This window comes from Moschus berezovskii, chromosome 17 (assembly GCF_049115385.1).
Source record: "Moschus berezovskii isolate FMDL1 chromosome 17, NW_MosBer_1.0, whole genome shotgun sequence".
NCBI lineage: Eukaryota > Metazoa > Chordata > Mammalia > Artiodactyla > Moschidae > Moschus > Moschus berezovskii.
The window spans coordinates 62,470,448-62,486,801 of NC_142476.1; the positions used below are offsets into that span (position 1 = coordinate 62,470,448).

Sequence of the window (16,354 nt, forward strand, 5' to 3'; positions counted from 1 at the left end):
GGCAGCACACAGGGAGGCCTGCCCTGCCACTCAAGGCCAGTGCCTTGCGGCATCTCCGCCAGTCAGCCTTGGGCACCCCTTCAGGGGCTCTCGCCAGAGGGCTTGTCACAGCCAGGACCAGGCCCGGCTCTTACTGGCACAGGGGGTACACAGTGCAGGCAAGGAGGGTGACACACCAGGTTTTCCCTGTTAACAGTTGCTGAGGCTTTAGCTTCAGGCCCAGGGTCTTTCTACATCTGAACCCCTAGTGGCCTGGCGAGTTCCTGACCCTTCATTGCTGCTTCCTTCTCTGAAAATAGGGCTCCCCCCAGTCACAGTTACGTGAGGCTCAGACGGGGCCAAGGGAACAGCGCTGAGAAGACTATAATTAGAACAGCACCGACTCCTGAAGGGAGGTCAGTGGCCTGGATTCCCTGAATCCAGGATTCTCTGAAATGGATTCAACACACAGAGCGTTGCCTGCAGATCCTACAGAAGCAGCAGCAGACCCCAAAGCCTTCTCACTCCAGCTTGATAAGATACTGTGGACTCTAGACAGATAAGACATGCCCTCCAGTGGAAGAAAAGAGGCAGGCGCTCACTCTTCCCAAGTGAGAAACTGAGGCTGAGGGAGCTGAAATAACCTGAGTGGCCCACCAGGCAGAGCAAGGACCTGGAGCCAAGGCGGCCCCACCGGCCGCCCCAAGGCCACCTGACAGCGCCTTCCTCAGAGAAGAAATCAAGAGGCACCTCTCAAGGTGGCCAGGGAGGCCCTGGAAAGAGGGAGTCTGGGGCAGGGTCCTGCGAGCCACGTAACTCCTGTAACTCCCCTGCTGGCCACCAGCCCTGTGTTACCATGACCTGATTATGTGGCAGTCAACAGACCCCAGCGTCTCAAGGGGACCAGACTCAGTGTCTGCTGAATGAAAGAGTGAACAAATCCCCTGAGAAAGTAGAGGGAGAGCAGCTTCACAGGAGTGAAGACCTCTGCAAGGTGAAGGCGTCTATGTAGAGAGAGACACGTATCGCCACTGGAGCAGGAGGGGAGGCTGGTAATCCTAACCTGAGACTGGCCAGAGGCTGGCGGCCCAGAGCCTGGAGGAGCATGCGTGTCCTTGTCTAGAAGGACAGGGCAGAAATGGAAGGGGCGCAGCAGTGGGGCTCCCTCACAGCACAGCTCCCAACGCACACGTGCCCAGGCACACATGAGTGCACACACATACATGCAAGCACACGCAGACCCTCCCCATGCCCTCGGGCTGTCCTTAACGGGGTGTGGACCACGCGGATGACGCCGTGGTGGGCGGCGCTCTGCTATAGCAACCCTGTTGACAACCATGGCTCCAGCGCTCAATTCTGCTTATAGCCCTCCCCTTGGACAGTAAAGCATCGAGGTCGCTGGACTCAGCACAAGACAACATGAGGGATGAGAGGGAGGCGGGAGGTGAGGCTGCTGCCCTGGAAAGGGGCAGGGCTCCCGAGTCAGCTCCCGGAGACCCCAGCCTGTGCAGGAGGAGAACGAAGCCCAGCCAGGCCAGGAGGGGTGGGGGTGAGCGGCGGGGAGGCGCAAGGGTTTCAAAGCCCCAGGAAGACCTGCTGACACTGAACCCTGTGACACTCAATGCTGAGGCAGGACGTCCAACAAAATGTGCCTGCCCCACCCACCCACACAGGGGAGACCTCATGTCACTTTACAAAACTGACCCAACAAAGAAACGCTAATGGAAACCAGGGACAGGGAGAAGGTGCTTTGTCTTATAAAGTACTTGTTTGCTTCAGAGAGAAGGAAGTGTATCTGGCCTTCCAGATACACTGGGATCCTTCCAGCTGCCTCTCCTAAGAACACAGGGGACCATGAGTTCCATCTTTGTGGCCTTTATTTCCCAAAATTAAAAAGGCCTCTCTTCAGTACCTTGAGGACAGGCCTAGGAACTGAACCCAGGCCAAGCAGAGTGAACAGAGCTAGCCACAGGCAGCCCCCGGCAGGGCAGGGCCTGTCTCTCCCCTCTGCACCCCGTGCCTGGCACCAGTAGGCAAAGGGTAAGTGCTGGTGAGTTACTGGTAAGACCGGAGAGCGTGCTGGGCGTCGTGTTCCTGGGGTTCTTCCCAGCTCTCTGAAGCTTCCTATAACTGAAACGCCAGTCACACGGCGGCAGCCTCCTCCACACACCCGAAGGACGGTGGGCTACGCTAACCAGTGGCTGTCTGGAGACCAGCCATCCTGGAGGTGTCCTGGCTCACCCTCTGGTCTCACCAAGACCTCCAAGTCCAGCCCCCCTCCCACCGCCAAGCGGCCTCCTTACCTGCGCCTGCCCAAAGACCATGCCGACCTGCTCTGAGGCGGTGGACTGCAGGGCCCTGACCGCCATGATGAGCTCCCCGCCGAGGCCCAGGTGCTGCAGGTGGGTCTCCACGGCCGCCTGGGTCAGCTTGGCAAAGCCTTTGACCAACATGATGGCGTCCCCCAACATGGCAGCCATCCTTCAGGGCTGGAAGAGAGTGGGGTGGGCCAAGTCAGGGTGGGGGCTCCAGGCCTCACACAGGGCCACACTCACACGGACCACCTCTACCCCAAACTCTGGCTGTTTGGTTTTTCCAATGACCTCCCCTTCTGATCTGGGTTGACTGAGAACAAAGAGAGGCAGGTACGGCCCAGGGCTCCAGGTAGACTGAGGGACCCCCCACGCTGCAGGGCACTGAGCGGAGGCAGGGTCTGTGGAGCTGGGGCCGTGTTTCCTCACCTCACGGCCACCCTGTGGCACAGGGTGCAGGGATTTGCCCAAAGCCTCTCAGCCACCAAGCGGCAGAACTAGGACTTGAATCTGGGCGTCCCTAATTTAGTTCAGTGTTCTTCCCTCTGAACCAAGACTGTAGGTTGGGGAGGGAACACCTCCCTGCAGGGCTCTGGGGCCCCCAACCCCGACTCCTCAGGGGCTGTCTGTCCGTGCCCAGCCACTCCTGCTCTGCCCTGAAGCCTCTGAAGACGCCCACCCACCAAGGGACAACCACAATCCCTCCCCACACTCAGGCAATGCACTTGGAAAATCCTAAACCAGCATTAAAAACAACACCAACATGATACAGGACACTGTGCGGGAACAATGCAGGCAGGACTCGGCCTGAAACCTGGGTCCCCTCCATGTGCATACGGGCTGCTCTCTCCTTTCTACTGGGTCACAGCATAAAAACGTGTTTCTTTATATCAGCATTGAAGAAGTGGAAAGCCAGTGTACACAGCATGCCTCACAGGGTAGGGCGCGTGCTGGCAATCTCCCAGGCATTGCCCAAGACCTACCTGGGGCTGTGCTGCTGGGAAGGGTAAGATAAGCTAAAATGGGGGGGGGGGGTGGCGCTGAAGAAGAAACAAGAAAAAGGAAAAGAGCAGGAGACTCCAGGGTGGGCAGGAGCACTCTGGCCAGCGGCAGGGAGGAGCTGGGATCTGCCAGGAGTCCCAGAGACAAGAGGATGGGATGTGAAGGTACAGCAGGCAGGAGACCCACAGGAACAAACCTGGGAACAACACAAGGAGGCCGAGAAGCGCAGATACACCCTGGACACAGGGCTGGGCCAGCAAGAGGGAGGGGACCATCCCAGAGACACCTTCAGGAGTCTCATCAGATTAATTAACAGAAATGCAGATGGGAAGGTCAGGGGAGAGCACTGACAAGGATCTCAATCAGAACCCTTGGGACTTCAAAGATGCAGGCTCGCTCCTGTCCTCCCTTCAGGGGGAAGCAGCCCGTCAGTCCAGGGACACCTCCAGGGATCCGCTCGGCTTCTAAGCATGGGCACAGCTACTTTTACTTAAAAGAAGAGAAACCCACACATGCACAGGAGCCTGGCAAGTTAAGATGACCCACCCAAAGACCTGCCCTCAAAGACCCCTTCACCTTCATAGGAAGACAGCTCCCAGACACGAGGCTGGGGTGCTTTCCACACTCCATCTCCTTTCAATCTTTATAAGCCACCTAATGACATGGATATTATTGCCCCCATTTCACAAAGGAGAAAACCAAAGTCAGAGGTGTTAACGAACTGGCTAAGGCCATTCAGCTCCAAATGCTCGGTCCACTGACCCCAAAGCACTCCCACAGGGAGGCACTGATTAGACACAAATGAACCTCCTGTACCCTAATCACAGCCAAGGAGGTTTCTGGAAGGTGACCATACCCTTGAGGGAGATGGGAAAAAGGGGGGAAGGTAGCCCTGCCCATCACCCAGTGCTATTTCACACCCTGGGCTCCACTCTGGGCTCCTGCTCCTATGGCAATAAACAAGTGTGAGCCCCACAGACCAAATGTCCAGGACCGGGAAAAGAGCATGTAATCAGAGCTCAAATGCAGCTGGTGCCAGCTCTCAACAGCTCCCCTGCCCTCGGTCCCACCGCTGACACATTTCACTCACAAAGAGAGAAGTTTTGAAAGAGACATCAGGGACAGGCAATGGCAGAGGCCAGGGCCCCAGCCCCATCTGTTCAGAAGGACCCTTGCAGGTGGTCCCAGGACCATCCACCATACCCCAGGCTGCAGCAGTCCCCAGAAACAGATCTTCCCCTTGCTCACCTCTAAATCCAATCCAGATAACCAAGGCAGGAGACTCTCATAGGCCATGTGCACGCATGCTAAGTCGCTTCAGTCGTGTCCAACTCTTTGGGACCCCATGTAGCCCACCAGGCTCGTCTGCCCATGGGATTCTCCAGGCAAGAATAGTAGAGTGGGTTGCCATGCCCTCCTCCAGGGGATCTTCCCGCATCTTGTGGCTCCTGCATTGCAGGCAGATTCTTTACTGAGCCACTGGGGAAGCACCTCACAGGCCACAAGCCTCGATAATTCCAAAACCTCACCTTGTCTGCTAACTGATAGACCTATTTAATTCTGTTTTTAAGCTTAAAACTAATTCCACTAAATTTCTCATCCAAGTTATCATAACACATAACTAAAGTTTTGCTAGAGCAAAGATGATAAGTGGGTTTTTTGGCTAATTTCCCCTGCCTAGCTTGAATGGCAGAGAAGGCAATGGCAAGCCACTCCAGTACTCTTGCCTAGAAAATCCCATGGATGGAGGAGCCTGGTAGGCTGCAGTCTGTGGGGTCGCTAAGGGTCAGACACGACTGAGTGACCTCACTTTCACTTTTCACTTTCACACATTGGAGAAGGAAATGGCAACCCACTCCAGTGTTCTTGCCTGGAGAATCCCAAGGACAAGGGAGCCTGGTGGGCTTCCGTCTGTGGGGTCGCACAGAGTCGGACACGACTGAAGTGACTCAGCAGCAGCAGCAGCAGCAGCAGCTTGAATGGCCCCCCGCACCGACGGAGAGCTCACTGTGAAATACCCAGGTGTGGCCTGCACTCCGCAGAGGCAGGTCTGGAACCACCAGAGTCCAGTCCTAACTCTTTCGGTTTCTAAGTATGTCGACTCTGAGCACAGTTCCCTGATGGGCCAGGATGACACCTACATTACAATGATGATGTTTTAAAATTCAAAAGAGGAAAATAATGTTAAATAAACTGATCTTTTTTTTTAAATTAAATTCCTGCATTTGGGAAATGTAAGTAATAACAGTCTCCTTCACTATTTTCCTAACTATATTTCATTAACTTTTAGTTCACATATTCCACTTTCAAAGTAGCAAATAAATATGTCATCTTTTAAAAGTACACATTAAAAATTAATTAGCTATGCCTTTCTTCTTGCCTGCATGGTTGAATCCTCATACCGGAGAACTTTCCATGGCACCTGTCTCAGCCTGGACAGAGAGTGCCATCATGGAGGAGGAGGACTAGAGCCAGTTCCCTGGGAAGGCAGGTTCCACCCACGTGGAAATGACATCACGGAAATACACATTCCCACTGCTGCTGCTAAGTCACTTCAGTCGTGTCCGACTCTGTGTGACCCCATAGACAGCAGCCCACCAGGCTCCCCTGTCCCTGGGATTCTCCAGGCAAGAACACAGGAGTGGGTTGCCATTTCCTTCAATGCGTGAAAAGTGAAAGTGAAGTCGCTCAGTCATGTCCGACTCTTCATGACCCCATGGACTGCAGCCTACCAGGCTCCTCCGCCCATGGGATTTTCCAGGCAAGAGTCCTGGAGTGAGTTGCCACTGCCTTCTCCGCACCTTCCCACTACTGTGGGGCAATACCGCCTCTTCTCACGTTAACAGATGATGTTCAAAAACAGTCTGGCCTCGTCAACAGATTCACAGGTGGATGCATATTTCAAAATCGCAGCCCATGCCGGCCCTCCTTGAGGATTACTCATCTAATGTGCAGGGACCACTGCCCCCAAGCCTCCCCACATGCTGCTCTGCTGTGTACAAAGTGAAACGTTCAAACCTTAGTCAATACCGGATATTTTTTGACAAAGGAATGTGTACCCTCAAGGAGTGGGATGGGAAGGTGGACAACTGCCAGAGGAAATACCTTCCCAGAACTGTGCTCACCTTCTGATTTTCAAAAACTGGCTCTCATAAATCCTATTTCTAATACACCAGAACCCCAACATGACTCAGAATTCAGCTATCCTGAATGTTGGTGCAAAACCCCTGCAGGAATGCACAGGCACCAGGCACTCAGCTACACCAGCAGGCATTTTCATCAGGATCTTAGGTAAATAAAATCAAAAGCCCCGAAAGTACATTAACCACAAGTTTCAAATCTTATCCTCATCACGATTTCAGCTACAAGTATTAGAGTCCTCACCCCCGCCCACCTCACCCTGCTGGTTCTTAAATGGGTTTTGGGGACCTTGCTGAGGAACAATACAGGGATGAAGGGTATTTTCAGGCTCCTCACCCACTTGGCCCCATGCACCCCAGACAACCTGGGAGCCGCCCACTCTCCCCTGAGTAAGCACCAGTGGATACAGCAGCAGGGGTGGAGGACGGGCACTCACATTCAGGGGTGCCCACTAAGGTACCAGCACCAAAATACAGTCACTTGCTCTATTTTCTGAACACACCTCCCCTCTGCTGCTCTGGGCTAGTCTGTGCAGGTCCTGGGATGAACCTGCCCTTGGCACCGCTGCGCACAGCTACGGCGGCACGCACGCACATCTATAATGGGCACAGCCACCACGGCGACAGCCAGAGGCCAACTCAGACTAACACGCGAGGATCAGGTGCAGGGGAGGCAGCTGAGCAGCGGCAAAGCCTGGGAGCCCAGACAGCCCAGCCACGGACACAGTGCGCTGCCCGCCTCCCCAGCAGGAGGGCGCTGCCGCAGGTGGGGGCGGGGAGGGGGTCTCCAGGCCCCTTTTCCGGTCTAACGTGCTGAAGGGCTATAAAGGAAGTAAACAAAGTTGTTGTCCAGAGAGAAAGAACTGGAACAAATGCCGCTCACCACTCCCCAGGGGCAGACACTGAGAAAGAAGCACAGCCAGCGTCCCCTGACAAGGGAATCCTCACGCTCTGAGAGGAAATCTTCCGGCTGAACTTTCACTCTCTGACCTTCCCCACGAGCCTTCATTCATGCTGCAAAACAGACTCTGAGATCCTTTAGCTGGAAATTACCTGGGGTGTGAGGGCCTTCAAATCTAGCCTTCAGAATTGAAAAACAAAAAATCCATCAAGTGATGCCTACCTGGCCAGTTACAGTAAGATGTATCAGCAAGACAATGAACTGTGTTCTTTTTAAAAATAAATGGGAATTCTCTGGCTGTCCAGTGGTTAGGCCTGGGTGCTTTCACTGCAGTGGCCTGGGTTCAAGCCCTGCTCGGGGAACTAGGATCTCACAAGCCGCATGGTGTATCCCCACAAAATACATACCCACATAAAACAGACAATCCTGACAAGCATTAAGCAAATAAAGTCACCATAAATTTTTCCATCAGGACCCACATGGGAGAATTATATCTGGGGGGCGGGCTCCCACATGCATCCCCAAGCCCCCCCTTCACTGCCAGAATTCACGATCTGTCACTTCTCTCGTCTCACAACGTGACAGTAAGCCAGGGACAGTGAATACATTTATTAAGCCACTGTTCAATCCCCTCTGTAAGTATGAAGTGTGACAAGACAGACCAGCTCCCATCCAAGGAAAACCCCAGAGTCTGTCTCTCTAAAAGCGAGCACGCCCTCCTCTGATCTCTTCCCATCCTGAGCTGGCCTGGAAGCCATGGGATGCCTAGTGTAAGGACCCCAAAGCAAGCTGCACAGTGAGCCCTTTGTCTCGGGGAGTGTGTGTGAAGCTCCCTGACAAGCCTTCCCAAGCAGGCTTCATCCCTTGGCTGTTGCATGCTCATCATCCAGTGGCCCATGGACATCAAGCTCAGCACATCCGGAACTGATTTCACTCCCCTTACCCGCCCACCCAGGCTCCCCATCCTGAGGACTGCGACCACCTCTCCTAATCCCCCCAGGTGCTCCCAGCTGGGCAACCACAGCAGCCCCTAACTGACCTCTCTGCCCCTCAACCCCCGCCGTCTTGTGCAAGAACGCACGTCTTTCCTTCTCACCAGATCTCAGTGCAAACAGCACAACATGTCCCATCCCCAAAGCCCACCCACGTCCCTCCACGGCTCCATGTTCCATCCCCAGGTAGCAGTGACTGTGCTCTAAATCTCCTGTGGGTCCCCCACACTGAGCTGTGAGCCAAAGGAGGGCACAGACCACACCTGTGGTCTCCCCTCCGTGTCTCCATCAACTAGCACCACGTTGGACACAAAGCAGACAGAAATGAACTCAGCTGGTCCCCCCAAGATTTAAGAAACCCTGCCAGTTCTGGGACAGGCTCACACCTGCTTGCAGCTTTTAATCTACATATGGAATCAAAGGTCTCCTAGGAGCTTTGTCTGAGGTAGAGTTCTCATACTTTAGGGGGCATCAGAAATCACCCAGGAGACTCACTAAAACACAGCTTGCTGCTCCCCAATCCCAGGTTTCTGATTCTCTAGGTCTGAAATGGAACCTGGAAACCTACATTTCTAATAGATTCCCACCTGCTGCTGCTGCTGGTCCTGGAAACATACCTTAAGAATCCTGTCCTGGAAGAAGAGGGAAAAAGGAACCAAGGTGGTCCACACTCAAGGCCAGGCAGGAAGTCTAAAAAGAGACCCTCTCCTCAATGCTTCTCCTGCTACTCCCTAAGTAGCAAGGCCAGAAAAAGTCTGGCTTTGTCCCTAAGTAGAAACCTTCCATGGCCCCTTCCTTTCCCATTACTCTTCCTCAAGAAACTGAAAAAGGAGACAGCCACGAAAGGAATCTCAAGACTGTCACTTAGTGTTCCTGGGAAAAGAGGCCCAGGATGGGGGCTCACAGGTGGCCAAGGGGAATCTTTTTTTACTTTGGGCATGAAAAGTCCCAGTTTCTACGCTGCATGGACACTGGAAAATTCCTTTACATGCTTGAAATTTTTCCTTCTTTCTTTCCCTCTTAGAAAATGAAAACACCAGTGGACTGTTTCCTCCAAGGACTGTTAAGAGTGTGTGTGTGTTAAAGAAAAGACTTAAACATCTGAAGCCCAAATCCATGAATTTCTGTAGATGTGCCCTTCGTGTCGGCCTTTAAAACCACACCCCAGGGGCCAGTATCTCAGACCCTGAAGGCTTCTACCTAGTGAGGTCCGGCCTGAGGGCCCATTCATCAGCAGGTTCAAAAATATCCTCAGCTCAGTTCAGTCGCTCAGTCATGTCTGACTCTCTGCGACCTCATGAATCACAGCACGCCAGGCCTCCCTGTCCATCACCAACTCCCGGAGTTCACTCAAACTCATGTCCACAGAGTCGGTGATGCCATCTAGCCATCTCATTCTCTGTCGTCCCCTTCTCCTCCCACCCCCAACCTTTCCCAGCATCAGAGTCTTTTCCAGTGAGTCAACTCGTCTCATGAGGTGGCCAAAGTATTGCAGTTTCAGCTTTAGCATCAGTCCTTCCAATGAACACCCAGGATTGATCTCCTTTAGAATGGACTGGTTGGATCTCCTTGCAGCACAAGGGACTCTCAAGAGTCTTCTCCAACACCACAGTTCAAAAGCATCAATTATTCAGTGATCAGCTTTCTTCACAGTCCAACTCTCACATCCATACATGACCACTGGAAAAACCATAGCCTTGACTAGACGGACCTTTGTTGGCAAAGTAATGTCTCTGCTTTTTAATATACTATCTAGGTTGGTCAAAAATATCCTAATACACATCAATTTTCAACGCCAACTGAAGGAAGAAGAACCCAGGGAAAGAGACAGAGAGAAAGAGCCTGTGCCCCACTCCAACCCCACTCGTACCTACCCCTCCGCTGTCAGTCAGTCCCAGCCAGACCTGGTGAGTCAAGCTTCTACAATGGGGAACGGGCTACTAGGGTCATTCATGCCCCACAGCTACAAGCCACCTCTGGAATACCCCAAACCTGTGTGTCTACTACGAAGTCCCCTTTCCCTGTCGCCCTCCCAGCCCATCCTTTCTGGGAGTTATCCAAGCATCCTGCCAAATTCTGTCAAACTGCATTTCCTTAACATTGAATGTGTGATAATTCAGCCACAAGAACATAAATTACAACACTAAGACTGCCTACATAAATAGTGGTACACCCACAGATGGACTGCTGTGCAGCCACTTAAAATGACACTATGAAAGGTGTTTACTGGCAAGTAAGAAAGTTTACCATATATTCTCACGTAGGAAGACAGCAAGTTACACAAAAATATTATCCTTTGTTTTGAAAGGATAGAGGGAGGACGAAAGAAGTTTGAAAGAAGGGTGATGGGTAATAGAAAGCAAACATGCAAAACAGGTCTTCTCTGGGTGGCGGGGTGACAAAATTCTTTTTACTTTCTTCATTTTCTTTATTTCCTAAAGTTTTCAACAAAGAACATACACTACTTCTATAACAGAAAATAAGTTACAGAAAAACAATCTTCAATATCTATTGTTAAAATGAAAAATACAAGCAAGCACACAGACGTGTGATTTAAAGAAACTATCCCACGTCCTTCAAGTGTCTGTCCTGGGTGGGATGGGCAGAGGGCTGGATTGCAGATCAGAAAGCTATAAATAAGGCCTCTCCACACACTTGTTTAGCCACTGTCCTTCATCAGAAGACAACTGCCCCTAACAGGCCATCAGGAAGATGGAACATGGCCATCCCTCTTTTAGGAAAGAAGCTCAACTGCCCTTCTCAGGAAGTGGTGAGAAAATCACTTAGCACAGGCAGGTCTAATGCTGGCCCCTGTGTTAAAAGACAGAAGTGATTAATGGGTACTTTCCTGAAAAACAGGATCCTAGTTTAGAATAATGTAGTAAGTGCAGTGATCACATTTTTCTGAACCAGTGGTTAAGAGATGTAATATGACTGGTGCCCTTCTAGATCAGGGGTCAGCAAACCATGGGGACAAATCCAGTCCTGCTGCCTGTTTTCTTTAAGCATTTACTGGAACACAAATGTTTTAAATAAGCATTTACTGGAACACAAATTACTGCTCATTCCTTTAGGTATTATCAGCAGCTCATTGATATGTATTACCTACTGCTGTTTCGGGTTTTTTGATTTGATTTGGTTTTAAGCTATAACGCCAAGTTGAGTAGTTGCAAGTGAGAAATATGGCTCACAAAGCTTAAAATATCCCCTTATCTGGTTCTTTCAGAGAAGTGTGTTGACCCCGATTCTAGGGCAACAGAGTAAAACATAACCTCAACTGTCTCAAGAAATCTGGAAAGGTCACTGGAGTTAGAGCAGTCCAACAAAGCTGGTATTGGGGTGAGCACACCTCATTACAGCTCTGCTCCTGACCCCAAGAGATGGGCACCTTCCCAGGCATAGAGCTGCCCCCAGGCAGGGGCTGGACAGAGGGAGGGGCTCTGAGGTGACCACCTTTTACTGGCTCACCCAGAACAGGATGATCTGAGAGCTGCTAATGAAGGGGTCAGGCCAGGGGTGGGATGGGGTCAGATGCCGACTTCCTGTTCTTCTCCTTCCTCCTGCCTTTCCCAAGGTTTTCAGCCGCACAGCTGCCTGCGTTCCCTCATCTCACATTAAAATGACAAGGGCACTGTCAGTCCACTGCTTGAGACTGAGTGGCTATAAATCTATCATCATCTAACCAGTCCTCCATTCCAGAACTTTCACCATATCCCTAATAGGGTCCCCCTCTGCCAGGCAAGCAGCATTGTGCGTCTGGGAGGGGAGAACCAGGCAGACAGGATGCCCACTGCTGCTCCCACCCTCAGCCGCCCACTGACCCCCCATTGCAGGACAGGGCAGCCTTCTGCCCTGGTCCAGGCTGCTCACCACAGACTCCACACAGGGCTGAAGACGCAGCCCTTGGCTGGCACAGTGGAATTGTCCCCTGTAAGGAAAGAAGTTCATTTCTGGGCCTCAAGTTGTCTCCTACGCTAAGGACTTCATGTTCCTTCAAAAGCCATTTCCAGACTATTGGGATTTTTTTGGAAACCATTTAAAAAGTATATACTCTTATGCTAACACACTCAAGAGCTCATTGAATAGCGGGCACTCTGACATTCGCCAGTGAATTTCACTGGTTCTCAAAACATCTGAAGCAGAAGACCAACATAATGTGATGATAACTGTAGTTTCTATTATTTACTGAGAGTTTATTATATGCCAGGTTGTGTGCTAAGGGTTCTACGTGTATTACCTCACTTACTTTCTTCCCTGACCAGGGGTTGAACCCACAACCCCTGCATTAGAAGCTTGGAGTCTTAACCACTGGACTGCCAGCGAAGTCCCCTCACTCAAGGAAGTACTACTATTATGTCCATTGTACAGTGAAGGCACCAAGGCAGAGAGAGGTTAAGTAACTTGCCCAAAGTCACACAAGTCACACCACTTGCCCAAAGTCAAAATAAGAGCGAGAACTAGAATCTATCACGGCTCAGGAGCCAGGCAACCATTTAACAGGTAAAAGGAGAAAACAAGCAAAAGAGTGATATCCTAGACGGCAAGCCTCCATTCTTCACCCACTGGGAAATTAAGATATTCTTAGGACTCCCTGATATGTCATCCCAAGGCAGACACTGGGCTGGGGGCAGCGAGAGGGAATCGAAAAAGCAGCAGCAGGAGGTTTCAGCCTCTAATGACAATCCAGAGAGAAACTCAGGCCATGAATGGACCTGCACGGGCCCAGGACTCCAGAGCACAGGTGGGTACCTCAGAGGGCCCCAAGTGACCTTTCCTCTCACTGGGGAGCGAATGTAACTGATAACAAACACCAACATGCCAAGCACGGGGTCCTGAGTGCAGTTTCACTGTCTGATCATAAACCAACGTATTCTGCTTAAAAGCTTAAAAAAGATTTGGTTCAGGAAGTGATACTGATGAAGCAGTCAAGATGCTCTGGTTAAAATTCTGACTCTGCTGCAGACCTAAGTAGTCATTTAAGCTCATCTTTGCACCTCAGTTTCCCTCATCTGTTCTCAAGAGGAGTGGTTAGATAATCCATATAACAGTACTTAGGACCCCGAATGCCTGACACACACAGAAGGTGCTCAAAACCTACTAGTTGACGATCATTATTATTAAGACCACACAGACACTCTGGAATGAGGTCTGGACTTGGTGAGACCAGAGCGAGCATGAATGAGACCAGTGTGGGCAACCCTCTTACCGATTTACACTCCCAGCAGCCGGGCCGCATACGGTACCAGATGTAACTCAGGGAGGGCAGACTTTCCTCTCCTGGGGACCAGTGTGGCCTATACGGCTGTGCTGTGAGACATTACTTAGGAAAGGCAGTCCGGTGTGCCGGCAGCCCGTGTCCAGTGCCCAGGACAAGCAGGATAAAAATACCGCTGGTAATCCTCAGCACAGTCGATACCACTCTCAGAAAAGATAACTGCACGGGAGGCTTTCGCCAGGTATTTGCAGGGAGGGACAGCGCAGGGAAACCCCTCTGACGCCCGCAAGTTCCCTGGCTCCATCCTACAGCCCATCTGCCGCCAGATTAATCCTCAAAGCTATTTGTAACACCTTTCACCCTTGGCTCAAATGGCTCCTAGTTTTCTACAGAATAAGCCCCAAACTCCTTAACCTGAGGGTGGAGGCTGAAGTCAGGACCCAGGCCTCCCGGCCAGCCTCCGCTTACAACTATGTACCCCCAGCGCGTGCGCATGCACGCACACACACACACACACACCTACTCCTTCACCTGTGCACTGCTCCAGGCACACACACACACACGCACACGTATACACACACACCTGCTCTTTCACCTGTGCACTGCTCCAGGCACACACACACACATGCACACGTATACACACACACCTGCTCTTTCACCTGTGCACTGCTCCACACACACACACACACCTGCTCCTTTACCTGTGCACTGCTCCACACACACACCTCTGCTCCTTCACCTGTGCACTGCTACACACACACACACACACCTGCTCCTTCACCTGTGCACTGCTTCACACACACACACACCCCTCTGCTCCTTCACCTGTGCAACACACACACACACCTACTCCTTCACCTGTACACTGCTACACACACACACACCTACCTCTGCTCCTTCACCTGTGCACTGCTACACACACACACACCTACCTCTGCTCCTTCACCTGTGCACTGCTCCACACACACACACACACACACACCTGCTCCTTCACCTGTGCACTGCTCCACACACACACACACACACCTGCTCCTTCACCTGTGCACTGCTACACACACACACACACACCTCTGCTCCTTCACCTGTGCACTGCTATACACACACACACCTCTGCTCCTTCATCTGTGCAACACACACACACACACCTGCTCCTTCACCTGTGCACTGCTACACACACACACCTACCTCTACTCCTTCACCTGTGCACTGCTACACACACACACACCTACCTCTACTCCTTCACCTGTGCACTGCTACACACACACACACACACACACACCTCTGCTCCTTCACCTGTGCAACACACACACACACACCTGCTCCTTCACCTGTGCACTGCTACACACACACACACACACACCTACCTCTACTCCTTCACCTGTGCACTGCTACACACACACACATACCTACCTCTGCTCCTTCACCTGTGCACTGCTACACACACACACACACACACACCTACCTCTGCTCCTTCACCTGTGCACTGCTCCAGGTCCCTGAACCTGCTTCCTCTAACCCCACCTGGATACTAACAATGGCATAAGTCCAATCTAAATAAGAGAGACAGAAAGTACTTTGAAATGTATGAACATGCCATATTCAAGGACATATGTCTAAATTGGGCCTTCATTTTTCCTCAGCTCTCAGGAAGTTAAGACTTTCCATCAGTTGACGTAAATTTTCCAGCTCTGGTCAGATTCTGCGGGAGACTCACATCTCACACACCTCTGACGCTTCCCACCCCCACACCCCCCACATACACACAGGCTGACCTTGACCACACAAACACAAATGTCACCTGCACTGTCACACAGAGGGGAGTAAGGACCCTGTGCTGTAGTTGAGGGGTTTCTCTTAAACTGAAGTCAGGTATTTTTGGGGTTGTGTTAAAATCTGGCCAAAATACTGTGGGTGGCTGTGGCTGGCTGAATGATGGCCACCCAGATGAACACACATGTTCTAACCCCCAGAATCTGTGACTAAGTTATCTTATGTGGCGAAAGGGACTTTGCAGGTGTGATTAATTAAAGAACTTGAGCTGGAGGGTTATCCACCTGGGCCCAGTGTAATCAGGGGTCCTCATGAGAGAGGCAGGAGGATCCAAGTCAGAAGAGGGAGATGCGAGAGAGGTAGAGGTTGGAGCGACGCAGTTGTGAAGACAGAGCCACGGCCAAGGGAGGCAGGCGGCTCTCAGAAGCTGGAGAGAGGAGGGGAGTGGCTCTGTCCTTGGACCCCCAGAGAGTCTGCTGACTCCCTGGTTTTAGCCAGGCAAGACCCACATCAGACTTCTGACCTCCAGAATATTAAGATAATAAATCTGTAGTGTTTCAAGTCACTGAATCTGTGGTCATTTCTTACAGCAACAATAGAAAACTAATGCAGTGGCTATTTTTTACAAGGTAAATTGTTGGGTTGGGAAGAAGGGCTGTATTCCAGAATAATTTCGAGATCGTTCCTCTAAAATAACTTGGTGTGGTCACTCCACAAGCAGCACTGAGTGCCAGCTAGTGCCAGGTGCTGTGCTAGGTGCTGCCATGTCCCACAGGCAGCGTGAGACACGTTCCTGTTCCTGATGACAGAGTCCTGCCTGCATTCAGTATAAACATGTCCCATTTGTCCACCAGCCTCGGTTCCACACTGAAAACATCATGGAGCACTTGTGTTACAAGCCAGGCACTGTGCACAGCGTGGGGCACCGCACCCTCCAAGCAAGAGCCCCCACCCTCAGAACACTGTCACTACTTATATTCTTAACCTTTTAAAACACATTCACTGCACATTAAACATTTCGGTTACATAAAATTAATAATAAG

At 51.5% G+C, this 16,354-nt stretch overlaps 1 protein-coding gene across 2 annotated transcripts in view; it reads right to left on the reverse strand.

Annotated features, from left to right (window-relative positions):
- The window catches only part of COQ8A (coenzyme Q8A), a 46,695-nt gene that overhangs the window by 19,672 nt on the left and 10,669 nt on the right, over positions 1 to 16,354 (reverse strand). For both annotated transcript variants that reach the window (XM_055419765.2, XM_088845514.1), the window contains exon 2: positions 2,283 to 2,468. In XM_055419765.2, coding sequence (XP_055275740.1) covers positions 2,283 to 2,459 — 177 coding nt within the window. In that variant the 5' untranslated portion in view covers positions 2,460 to 2,468. The remainder of the gene's footprint in view (positions 1 to 2,282; positions 2,469 to 16,354) is intronic.